Here is a 13,255-nt window from a genome sequence, read left to right on the forward strand (position 1 = left end):
AGTTAAAACAACTGTAGGCCAGTTTTACCTCGATCCACTCTTCGTGGTTATAGTCCAGGCTGCCGTCAAAGTCCGCTGTCAGCTGGGAGGGGTCCACAACTTTCGTCAGGCCCTCGAGTGACACCATGGTGGTCTGGTGGAGTGAAGGTGGAGGAGAGAGAATTCAGAAAGACAGATTAATGGGTGTTGAGCTCGACTGAAGTTGATGGCTGCCACTTCAGAGGTAAGTGGGTCTCATCTTCCACCTTCTGCCTCTGTGGTTCTTTGCTATATTCCAGGGCTGCTCAGTATCTTACACTCACAGAGCCCCAGTTCCCGAAAAATTTCAAAGGAAAAACATACAACATGTCAAAATTCTATCCAAAAAGCGCATATTACAATATCAGCTTCAGCTGAGGAAATGTCTCCTTGCTCGGTTTCATTGCTTCTGTGTTTCTGCTGAGCCACCTCCGCACAACACCCCCACACACATGGCCAGAGATGGATGGAGACAAAGTGGTAGCACGGAAAGGCTTTGTGTAGGCCAAACAATGCAGAGATGCACCGTCTTCCCTCGGTAATGAAGCACCGAGGCGGCTCTTACGGGTGAAAATACCAACACCGTCAGATTCACCGCTGGTGTTGCTTCATTGGCGTGCTGCTGAACGGCGAGCAGGCCGGGGAACATTTCCTTCCCTCGTTTAAACCACAAGATTTATCAAGAAAAATTATCTGAATTGAACTTGAATTCGACTCTCAGTATGAATTTAATACAAGGGGAGGGGAGAGGAATGGAGCGACTTAACTATTTTTAAATGTGGCAGGCCAGGAAAAAACAAACCCTGAACCACACACACGCACGCTAAAGGGAACATGCTGGATACACACGTGTTCAAAGCAGCTGTTGTCCTAGTAACAGTCCTGATCAGTTTCTCCTGTTCAGAGTCATCCCTGAATTCAAAATCAAAGCAAAGGAAATAAAAACTTGCACCGCGGTGAAATAATAAAAAAAGGACGAAATGTACACCGAGCACAATTATTGGCACTGATATTCAGCTGCAGACAGCGGCAGCCTCAAAGCGCCTCAGGCAGCCATCGAGAAGCTTCTGTCCTGCTGGCCCTTTCTGCCACTCTTCCGCCGCTTTACGTTTGAGCTTTGTTGAGTCTACCGAGGTCCTTCTGGTAGTCCATCTTTTCATTTTCAACCACCGCTTTCTGTGCTGTTCGATGTGCGCTTCCTGTCCCGCAGAGAGACCCGACGTCAACAACTCAGACCTAAAATGTCCAACACTGGCTAACACATTCTGCTCTAAAATTCCCTGGTAGTCCTCGAATTTCATCGTTCCTTTGATCCTTTCAGCCCATCCATTAGCAGAGGCACCAGAGCAGTGCCACAGCATGATAAACCCTCCACTGTGTTTCACAGTAAGAGGGGCTCTCTCTCCTAAAACCTTCATTTAGTCACCTGTGAGCAAACACTGCAGTCCCACAGAGCTCCTCTGTGGATTCCTGTCCATACAACAGTACCCCAAACAGATTGTTGCCCATACATGGAAGCTTCTACACAAATTTTTGTGCTTTCCCTGTGCAATCCTTGTCCTTTGCACATGGTTGAGCGTGCAGTTCGGTGCTAGCTGACACCACCACTCCACATGGCCGAAGCTCTTCAGAGGCCTTCTTCTCTCAGAGCATCTTTACATTTCTCTGACAGTGAAACGTCTCAACATCATAAACTGCTGAAGCGGGGATTTCAAGCCCTTTCACAATAGTCTTTAAAAAAATAAAGATTAAGCAGAAGAATTTTAAAGAGTGCAGTAACTGCTTTTTAAACTATGTAAAAGTTTAGCCGTTGCTGCAGTTCAATAACTTTTAAACATTCTTATTATGCTGAATTGATTCGTATGGTTTTTATTTCTTTTTTTTTAAGCACCTGTAATTCTGGACAGGCACATGCAGTGCATCCAGTCAATGCTCATGTTGCACAGCAGGGCAGCTTGTGGATAATTGCACCCTGGCCTGAGGCTACTCTTCCAAACAAACGATCAATACGATGTCATCAGACTGCAGTGGATCTGTGCACGTAAGAGCATGTGAGCAAGTCCTTCCACTCCGCTGCGTACGGAGCGTCCACAGCTTTAGCCAGTGGAAAAAATGAGAAGAAAAAAATCCACTCAGACTAGCACAAACGTAGAATCCAAGCACAGAGCAAACAAACAAACAACGAAAAAAGTTCTTGACTTATGGTGCAGCACACGAGATTATGACAACTAATCTTCCACCGTTATGAACCTACCACAGCAGGCAAGGCTGTTTATTGGCAGATCAACCTGTGGTACGATGTTACTTAATCCTCATCACGGGGCATCTACATGGAGGCTAACTGCTGATGTAAGAGCACATGGATGCACATTCCGGCATCGGTTCAGAACTATAGAACAGGCGGGGCCGTAAAAACATGCCTTGCTTTTGAGAACGCATCACGAAATGAGCTGTGAAAATGTGTTTAACGCTTGACTGACAGCGTCACAAATGCTTGACGGTGTGATCCGCCTTGGGACGTTTTTAGGTGGAACATGGTGACATTTTTCCTCTGGCAGACAACTGGGTGGTGATGTGCACATGCAAAGCAGCGGAGAGAGGAAGATAATGAAATGTGCTGACAATGAGCAGCTAAGCGAGAAAAGGGGGGGGGGGCTACAGTGACTGTTATCGCAACTCAGCTGACAGCAAACTGGGGGAGAAGGCTTTATGAGTATATCAATTAAAGATGGCAAATATATAAAACAGAGTCTGGGTGCTGGAAAATATCAATATGGCATGCAGTGCAAATGTGCCACGAGCTAACATTACAGAAGCTACCTGACGAGAGAGAGCCTACCTCAAATTCAAACTTCGAGCTGCCAAAGTTGGTCCTCTGCTTCTGCCAGAAATTGTCCGGTTTGATGATGAGTGCGACGTGGATGCAGGACGGGAACGACTCCTGCAGGATCTTCAGCAGAGGCTTGATGCTGTCCCACTTGGAGCCACGCATGTCAACGATGACCGTGAAGCCATGTTTGCACACCTCCTCGCTGGGATGGAGGTCAGCGGGAGTGGGAGGAATTAACGAGCAGGGAGGGAGAGATTGGAGAATATAATCCAGCGAGAGAAAAGAGGAGACAGATGACAGGCGTGGGAAAGGATGAGAGAGGGATGATGGAGGGGAGAGAGAGGAAGATGGAGATGGGAGAGCACGGGAGAAAAGAAGAGAGAAACAAACAAACAGTGAGATGACGCATTTTCTATACTGTGAGAAGCCTACGCAGCAAACGCACGTCCCACACACCCGCCCACGCAGCCCAACACACACAGACCTGTGACAAATGAGTCACAAGTGCTTTAATATAAAAGCACAGATCAGCACATTTGTGCATCAGCAACCTCTTCTCCCTGTGGTGCCATGTCCTGGATAACGTTATTATAGCAAAACCCAACACACACACACTCAAAACCTGCACACCCAAGACTAAAAACAGCAGAAAACTATGTCAAATCTTCCCACACGTATAAACAGCTGTCAGTTTCCAACAATGCTACTTCATGCTACGATGCCTGCTTATTTTCTGCTTCTGCAAAATAAACTTCCTCATTTTCCCGCTGTTTCCCTCCATCACCGCATCTCTAAACACCTCCGTTCTTTTTCAAACCTCTCCTTCCCTCTCTGTGCCAGCCTGTCAGCAGATGGCCAGCAGGCAGCGGTGCACAGATGTTGCTTTTCCCAAAATAGAAACATCTCTGGTCACCAAAAACCACACAGAAAGATGATGAAGATAAAAACATGAAATGATGAAAGGTGTAGCTTTAAATGTGCAAGGGGAGATGGAGGGGTCCAAAAAGGATCATCTGCCAAATGGAGATGAGAGCAGACGGAGGTGATGGGTGGTCAAAGGCATGGAGGGGGGGGGGGTTACAGGGTAAAAGAAGGGAACAGAGAGGACAGATGTTTTACCTGAGAGGTGAGGAGCTACTTGCCAACAGTAACCACTGCTGCTGCTGCACTGCCTCGACTACTGCGACACTTTGTTGTGCTTCCACACACACTCTCGCTCGCTCGCTCGCTCCCTCGCTTGCACACACCTCCTCACACATGCGCTCTCAGTCTCCATTGGTTTAAACCCCCACTCTCCCCTCCCCTCCCCCGCTCCCTCATGCTTTCTCCCTCCGTGACATCTCTCTCCTTCTGGCATTTGATTTCTCTTATAGCCCCCCACCCCCACCGCCTCTTGACTCAGGCTCTCCCCCTCAGCCTCGCTGTGCATCTATAACGGACTTCTGGCAGGAAAAGGAGCTGCGAGCTAACCACTTCTGACTCGCCGCTCACATGCTCGTCACATCCCCGTCACGTGTTCTCTTCGACAGCTTCATCCACTTGCTCTGGGTGGTTGAGCTGTTTTGAGGCACTAATTTTCCTATTCAGACTCAAAACACACACACACAGGAGAACATGGGGGATCAGTGTCTAACCTGGGGATGCCGGCGAGGTAGGCGATCAGTCTCCTCAGATCATCTGCTCGTATTCTGTCGTGGTTGCTGCGTGATGGAAACGTTAACACTGGACCACCACGTCTGTCTCTTCCACCTGAGGCCAAACACACACACATGCAGAATAATTCAAACACAGCTGTTAAGCACAGAAGTCTGCTGCAGAGTAAAAGGCCTCGCGGTAAGAAGGCAGGCAATCCAATAAATGAGTGGTAGGGCTCAACTTTTTCAGAAAAGCGACATGCTTGAAGACAAACAGGCAAACCAAAGGGAATAACTCAACCTGAAATGCATCCAAACATGAAAACTTTTAATGTATTTCTGGTGTTTGGCACATTTCTCATTTGTAGCAGCAGCTTTTAGTTTAACATGTTATCTTATTAGCACAAAACAACCCATCAGGACCCGAGGAGGGCACAGAAGGTCTTACTGGGTTAACTCGTTTAGAGGGAACAAATTAGGCGAAGATGTGTCATCGGAGTGAAACAACATAGGCTGTATTACAAATCCCTGCGAGACAGATGTCGAGAGAGCTGGAAAATAAAAGCAAAGCCTCGAAGAACACGGGCAAAACATTCAAACACAGTTGCTTTGGCTGTGTTGGCTGCAGCGTTTCTTTCCTAGAAGTGGAAACAGTTTGAAAGTGATATTTTTGTGAAAATGCTAAAAAAGTCCACATTTTCTGCCCTTTGTAGGCATCTTTTCTTTTCATTATTATTAATTTACAATCTAAATACTTTAAAAAATATATATATATAACCTCAATGGAGACACAAAACAGTTTACCAGTATTAAAGGAAATACAGCATCAGTTAAAAAAGTACAGAAACCAGTGATGTGCAGAAGCAGCTGTCTGCCAGTTCCATTCTCTAAATCATCTTTAAAGGTCTGACCAGCAGACTCTGATCACGGTGAATTTAGAGTTTCTCTATAACAAACCAAAAATCAGTCTGTAAAACTTATTCAGAGACGTCCGACGGGGTCAGATGACAGGTTTAAATAGTCGAGAGAGGTGAAAAGGATGAAGGGATAAAAAAACTGTACAACTCTGTAATACAACGTCCAAACTTTTCTAGCCTGGATGCAGCACATTAAGAATAATGTCTTTGGACACAGTAGTGCACGCGGTCATGTGACCTGAGTGATGAGTATCTGGTTTTATAACCTCGCACAGAAGCAGAGAGCTGCTTCGCTCACATGGGAACTCGTAAACACAGGCTGACTGAGTTCAGCCTGCAAATTAGTGAGTTCACTCGGGTTGTTGTGTGCCTGTTGGCTCCACCAGTCTCCTCAGTGGAGAAAAATCAAACGTTCACGTGGTGACATGCAAACATGAGAGGCGGCGAGCGCGGCCGATTTATTAAGGGGCCAGATCCAGGATAACAGGCTTAGCTCATTTACCCTCCTCTTCACCAGCGGCCCCTCCTCAACATCCCTCCCTCCTTCATTTCAAAGTCAATTACTGTGCCAGCGACTACTATGGGATGTAGTAGGTGACAGCGAGTCATTTCCATGGCAACGCTGCCCTGCATCTCCCCTCTCACAATCTTGGCATTTTTGTCTGAGTCATTGTCCTCATCTCCGTTGCTACCTGTGACCTTCACAGCAAACACAAAAGGACAAAAAGTGGAGCCTTCACAACACACACACACACACACACAACAAAACTAATGCATCTCCCTGTGTTATTACCTCTGGAGCTCTCCTGCATGAGTGTTTGTCTGAAACATTTACATGCATATAGATATGTGTGATAACACACCCGCTCTCTCTCACACACATACGAACAGGATGAAAAATGTTTTTGTGAGTTGTACAAATAATCCTGCAGGATGTTCTTGGCAGTCCACATCTCCAGCTCAGCCTGCTGTGAGTTTTCTCTGGCATGACTCAAGTGTGTGTGTGTGTGTGTGTGTGTGTGTGTGTGTGTGTCGGACATGGCTGAGCTTCTCTTGGACAGGGGCAAAGACACAGGCAGCTGCAGCTCTGTGTTTTGAAGTGCCGTTGACACTGATTACACAAAGAATATCTGTATGCGTGTCAGTGTGTGTCTTCCATGTAGTCTGCATGTGCACGAATGTGTTTGAAGACGGGTTAAGTGTGTGGACCTCAGCCCGATCCCCCGAGTTTTCACAGTCAGGGAGTGTGTGTTTGTGTGTGTAAGAAACTGAGAAAGCTGCAGCATACCGTCTACGGTTTAATACATGGGAGCTGTGTGTGTGTGTGTGTGTGTGTGTGTGTGTGTGTGTACAGAAGCTTAGGACTTTACAATTTATTCATGCACACCTTATTTACAGGGATGAGACAGTCGGGGCTGATCGATTTGTGAGTCTGAGACACACAGACACAATCTTACCTGACAGAAAGGCAACTTTCTCTTTGAGGATGGGAAGCACCTCCATTGCTCTCATCTCCTCATTTCTCCTAAAGCCTGAAGAGAGGGAGAAGAAAGAAAGAACATGAGGCTTTGAATGGGAGAATAAAAAGCCCTTCTGAGAGCCTTAGTCCTAAATGAGCCGAGGCTCCCTGTCTTGGTGTACAGATCTGCAACTTTTAACCACACGGGAATGAGACACATTAAGATTCCCACACACGAGACAGTAGCTGTCATGTCATGTCTTTGTAGTAATATTCAACAGGACTGCGCATATCACATGTTTTCCAAATATGGTGATGCTTCTGTTTATCCTTGGCCTTCTGAAAACACTTTTTGCACATCCACCATGCAGCAAACAGAAGAGGGAAGCAGAGCTGGCACTTTACGCATTCAAATGGAGCTTCTTTCACTGCGTTAGCTGCCATCACAGAGCTGTTAGCATCGTAATGCAGGCCATCAAAGATCAGCCAATGCAAAGGGCTCTCTGACAGCGACGTAACTTGTTATGACTGTTCCAGCGTGTGTTTTTCAAATAAAAAGAAGGACCAGCCGGGACTTAGAAGGACCTGTTCTACTGAGGAAGCATCCTTGAGCCAGAGAGGCATCTTATATCCTGTAGCTGAAGTTGTATTTGGATATATTTTCACCAAACCTGAATAAACTCTGGACACGTCCAACTGAACGAGTGGAATAAGTTCAGAAAGTGAAGCATCTCAGCTTTCAAAATGTTCTTCCTCTTTCTGGGGAAACCTCAGTCAGAGGAGACATTGTTTTAGTGAATCTGAACAAACTGTCAGCACAAACATGACAGAAATCCAGTTCTTTACCTCGTTAGGCTCCGTTCGCCTTCTCTTATCTGTGACGTTTTCCTTAGATAAAAACTACTCGCCTATATTCACCGATGTGTTATCAATCACACAGCAGTGTGAACCTTAACTTGACTAGCTGCTCTCCGACACTGCTCCTCTTCCTTGGGGAAACACGCAGCGCTTTAGGACAGATGTGTTTTACATACAGGTTTATCTGGAATAAACAATCAGACTTATTGCTAAAAAAAAAAAAAGCCTTGCTGCTATAACCCGCACTATTAATTTGCGGCCTATAAATGTCACGCTGGATCCCTGTGGTGCAATGTGTCAAAGTGTCTCCTGTGCTAAGGTCCTATCAGAAGTGAATGAACAGCTGTCAGGTATTCAGCAAGTGTAAACTGTAAAAAAGAAAAAAACCTCCTGTACACTGACACAGGAATCCCTTAAGTGATTACACTCACATCTAAGCTTGAGCGTGCACACACGGGGGGGCGGAATGGGTTCAGACTGCGTCCTTGAGACAGAGGGTGGTCTGGTGTATGTGACAGATGACCCAGACGTGTTGCCCATGTGTATCTGTTTCTCTTGCTCTGTCTTTGACATTCTGGGTATTTCAGACCTTTCCCTATGCTTGGATATCAGAGTAAAGCCCTTCTTAGACAGCCCAGCAGAATTAGGAGCTCCAAGAGTCGGTCGTGTCGACACTGTCACTTTAGCGTCAACGTCAGTGACATCTTCCTTCACAAATACCAAAGGCGGTGACAGCAAAAGCTGTCAGTCATGGGTGATAATTGTGTTTCATGAGGGACAGGACAGTAAATCAAGTGAGGTATGAAGCATGCAATGGAGCGTTTTGTCCTTCGTTTCAGCCTAATAAGTGCACTGTGCTTCTGTAAAAAGAAATAGCGGCGGTGGGTGGGCGCAGTTGAAAAAATCTCCCCGACTTTAAACGAAGCCCCTCCCACTTGTGTGCGTCCATCTGCAAACGTGACTGCAGGCGCCTCAGACTTGAGCCATACTAACAGATACATCATGTTACATGTCAAAAGTGCTGCCTCGACTCTTACAGAAAAGGGAAGGGGGTGCTCGCTCAGACATGACGCCGACGTGTTCAGCTGCCATCAGGATAATGGAGAGGAGCGCCTGTCTGACAGGGGCCCTTCTCCACTGGAGAAACGCTCATAAACACAATTTGTTACTATGTATTAGTTGTTTCACAATCGTTATGAACCAACCAACCGTACACGCCAGTCTACGACAGTGAATTATGTCCCCATTCCCAAGTGAGACGCTACAGAGACGTTTATCGTCCTCCACCACCGGAGGAGATGGATGAGAATCAGGACTTGGCTCTATTTTTGCTCTTCTTTTCCCGTTCATTTACCACCTAACCACCCCCATGGGGAAAATAAATATAATATATATAACAATTAACACGACTGACTACATTTCCCACTGCGCTCCAGTAGTAGACCACGCTCTCTGTTAAAGAACCGGTAGACGGAGTGGTTCTTTACAGATGATGCATGAGAGGCGACGGCCCCTGTAAACAGTTCTGGGAGCCACACGTGGGCCAGATTTCACCTTCATTGGAAAGAGTGAGGACGCCTGATTGGGCTGGGTTTTCATTATCAACTGCTGACGCGAGTATTTATCATTCACAGCATCAGACACCTTGAACTGCTTCTTCTTTTATGGAAAACTGAGTCAACATAAAAAAATAAATGTCGCTTTACAGATAAAAGGGTTTGTGGCTTTGTTATTTACCTTTGCCTACATCATTACATCTGATCAAATTCATAGCAGCTTTAGACACACTGCCTCGAAAATTTTACCCGATACTTGAAGCGTCAGAACCGTACACATCCGCGCGGATGGCATAAATCAATAAGCAGCGACAATCTTTGGTTATGCCAAGCTGCTGTCTGCTTGGCCGGCTGCCATCAAGCGGGAGGAAAATCAAAGGTCAAGGAAAAACCTAATGTTGACAAGGCGGCATGCGGAAAAAAATGACTGCTTCTGTGCGGGAATTAGTGTGTGTGTGTGTGTGTGTGTGTGTGTGTGTGTGTGTACAAAACATGCGCACAGCGAGCGCTCTGTAGCTGTGAATTTGCTGTTGTACAGTAAAATTTAACGGTCGCTGGATTAGGGTTAGCCCAGACACACACAGCCCTCTGAAAACACACACACATTAACCTTACTTTTCGTTGCCAGACTCTGATCATTTTAATGTTTAATCTGACAGAGAAAAACAGCTTTGTTCATTCCTTCACAACAATCCTATAATGATGTAAAATGCCAAGTTCAATCTGTGAATCCTCAAAGCGTTCCGATAGTCAGCATCTCCCTTCGTCAGCTTCCGTTAGTGAAATTTACTACAACTTCCGAGCCAATGCCTCAGTAAGCACCAGAGCAACATGCAACAACCTCGGAGGTATCACACTGGAGTATTCCCAACAAAAAAAGGTAAGTTTAGAGACACACACCCATCACTTTCCAGTACTCTGCAGCTCTTTGGGACCCGAGAAAGTGGCACAGCAGCTAAATATAGCGTGGCCAGGTCACACCCACACATTGCACAAGCACAGTAGCACATGCACAGGACAAGGAGGGGTTTCTGGATAAATGATGAGCAAAACCCACCGAGAAGAGAAGAAATGGGGAAAGCTGTGAGCTAATGAGATAAATCTTTCAGTCATAACTAGGCTGAGGGGGGGAAAAAAGCGTGTGTGAGACAAGAGTCGAATGAGCGGGAAAAGTGAGTGAGCCCGGGGAAAAGCATGGCAAATTAGTCTCTTGCTTTTCCTGTCCTCTTTTCCTCTAACTTCTTTCCTCCCATCTGTTTTACTGTGGGTTTTATTTTCACGTCATTTGAAGCCAGCGCAGTCGAATTCCGTTTCCACAGGGACTGAGTGAAGGCTGAAGAAAAAGGAGAGGGTGGTGATGACCTCATGGTAGATCAATAACTGCCACCCACCCAACACCCCAGAGGCAGCTCTGTACCTGTCAGCGGGATGAGGGCGGAGCCAGTATGCGCATACTGCCACTTGTGAGTGCCTGTCCAGCAAGTCATGCTTGATAATTATTCCACAAATTGCATATCAACAAAAATAAAAGACAAGAAAAGAATCCATAAATTGCTGTGGATTTGGCCTTGTTTGTTGATGGAGAAATACAGTCCGCTGCCACCGTCAGCTAATGATAGATTGGAGTGCCGATGTGCTGAAGGGATCCCGATCCACGGTGGGCAGAGTTGGAGCAATTAAGGCTAATCCTAGGATTCCTGAGGGGAGATATTCCAATCCTTCAGACAACCAAAACCGCCCATTTTGGTGCTGTCTACATGTCCGTGTGGAAAAAAAGCTGGAGCAAACATTTCCAAGCTGAAACTGGGTTAGCACTGTGGACGGTTTCACCACACTCAAGCATACTCTGTGGATCTGTGTGCATCTCATGTGGCATAAGGTGAGCTGCTAATCTGCTCGTCTTTTGGAAAGGCAGGTTCCCGGAGGTAATCCTCATTGTGTAGGAGGGGCAGCAATTATATTATGCCTGCACTGCATTTATGAACCCTAAGAAGCTGCTTAGCTCAAGAAGGGAGACCTTAGATTGATGGGAAAACGCTTACAGTAACGGGCAGGCTTTGCTACAACATCAAATACACATTAGAGCCCTTCCTTCCAGGTCTTTCCTTACTCAGCAGCCAACAGTTTCAAACTACAGCTGTTCAGGGCAGCTGACACATCTGTGTATTCACTATCATTTGTGTGAAGATACAAAAGGTATACAAGCTGAAAATCCAGAGCCCTGGAAGGCCGCAGTGAGGGGATCCAGAGGTTCTTTTATGCTGTGGGGGCCATTTTATCGCTATGCTTTAGGTCCACTTGTCCTCTTAGTGGGAGGGCACACTTCATCGCTCCCCACCGACAGATTAACAGAACCGTTATGGCGCCCACTTGCTTGTTTTAAGGCATCTAAATCTGGAAAAAGTTGATTTTTTTTACATTGCATAAAAACAACATACATTTTTCAGCTCACAATTACAATAAAATGCCCCAGCGCCCAAAACCAAGTGTGATCGTGGTTCCTACTACAATAAATGACCTGAGTCTCATATAAACCGCAACTGAAATGCATCAGTCAAGAAAACTGCAAGATGTTTTGATTGGGAGCTCTACGATGTCTAAAGCCCACTACAAAATGACCTTTCTGGATAACTGGGTGGAAAGCACATGTTACTACTGTGCAATTAGCTCAAATCTGCTCAAATGTTGGCGAGAACAACATTGAGCCTCTTGTGTCGACTTGTAGTGTTAGTGATGAGAGATTTACTTGTCTGTATGACAGCTGGAACTGCTTGATAAAGATCAAACACACGAGTCGTGGCTGGAAACTCTTGTCATGTGTGACCTTCTGCCGCAGATCACCCGTGCACCATAGTGTAAGACGTAAAAACTCCAGAGAAGCACGCTGCATAGTGTGAACAATACAACAATCTGACGGCAGTGAAAATCTTGTAATCTGAACTTGGCTTAAAGTATTAGCTACCACTTAAGAGATTATCATTACCTTGATGAGGATGTGTAAAATCAGGAATTCAGAGAAACTAGCGTCCGCTGCCAGGCCTACATTCCAAAGAATTAGCTCTCCAAATGCTGACGTGAACAATATTTCCCCTGAGCACGAGTCCTGAGATCTCCTGGCTGACTGGCCCAGTGTGAAGTGGATGAAACATAGTTATCACTGACGAGGCTACACCCATGAGTAAGAAAGGGCAAGAGATGAGAGGGAAATGCCAAAGATGTCCATCATCCCTCGCTGAGACGACCGCTACACAGTCAGCTCATCGGTCCGGGTCATGCCTGTTGCTGGGTCGTGTTACGGTTTGTGTGTCAGAATATGTCAACACTCAGCACACACCTAAGAGACTTCCTCTGAGAGGTCAAGTGGGCATTAAACTCGCTGATACAACAAAGCAGTTTACCCAAACAACACCACTACAAGATTGCCCAAGAGAGATTGTAACAAATGCCTCAGGGAGGGGGGCGGGGCATAAGTGCTTTCAGGGGGAAAAAAAAGAAAAAAGATGGAGAATGTAACAGCTGTCTGGACAAGGACAGATGGGATGGGCGGTGCAGTCAGCTGAGGGAAGGAGGGGAAAAGATGCCAACAAAAGGACACACTCACTGCATCTTCTCTATTTCAGTAAAGAGCAGTTACACACAGGCTCCGTCTCATAATGGCTCCCGAGCAGCTGACTTGGTCACACTGGTTCTCCGCCAGTTGTTGTAAATCAAGAGAAACCAGAACCGCGTACATATGTGTGCATCCCCACATTGCTGGACTTCCCACGTTCACATCGTGCCAGACATTCCTTGCAGAGGGATGTGTGGGAATGGCAGGAATTTCTTGAGGCTGAGGCAGTGGACAGGAATAGTGCGTCCATGACATAGACCCTCTGACCTACTCACACACACCGATGCCTGCCTCGAAAGAATAGACACCGGGCGGGGTAGTATTTCTTAATGAATACAGTTCTGTTTCAATGTGGGGAAACATCTGAGAGGGA

At 46.2% G+C, this 13,255-nt stretch overlaps 1 protein-coding gene across 9 annotated transcripts in view; it reads right to left on the reverse strand.

The window, feature by feature from the left end:
• Nucleotides 1-13,255, reverse strand: part of LOC140274624 (triple functional domain protein) — a 64,976-nt gene that overhangs the window by 32,562 nt on the left and 19,159 nt on the right. For 8 of the 9 annotated variants that reach the window (XM_072369988.1, XM_072369982.1, XM_072369986.1 and 5 more), the window contains exons 3-6: nucleotides 6,857-6,931; nucleotides 4,483-4,597; nucleotides 2,858-3,050; nucleotides 29-133 (exon numbers count right to left, since the gene is read on the reverse strand). In XM_072369988.1, the coding sequence (XP_072226089.1) occupies nucleotides 29-133; nucleotides 2,858-3,050; nucleotides 4,483-4,597; nucleotides 6,857-6,931 (488 nt within the window). Of the gene's footprint in view, nucleotides 1-28; nucleotides 134-2,857; nucleotides 3,051-3,967; nucleotides 4,025-4,482; nucleotides 4,598-6,856; nucleotides 6,932-13,255 lie in introns of those variants that run through there. The other variant, XM_072369987.1, reaches the window with a different exon arrangement.

This window comes from Leuresthes tenuis, unplaced genomic scaffold (assembly GCF_036924035.1).
Source record: "Leuresthes tenuis unplaced genomic scaffold, fLeuTen1.0.hap1 SCAF_18, whole genome shotgun sequence".
Lineage (NCBI taxonomy): Eukaryota > Metazoa > Chordata > Actinopteri > Atheriniformes > Atherinopsidae > Leuresthes > Leuresthes tenuis.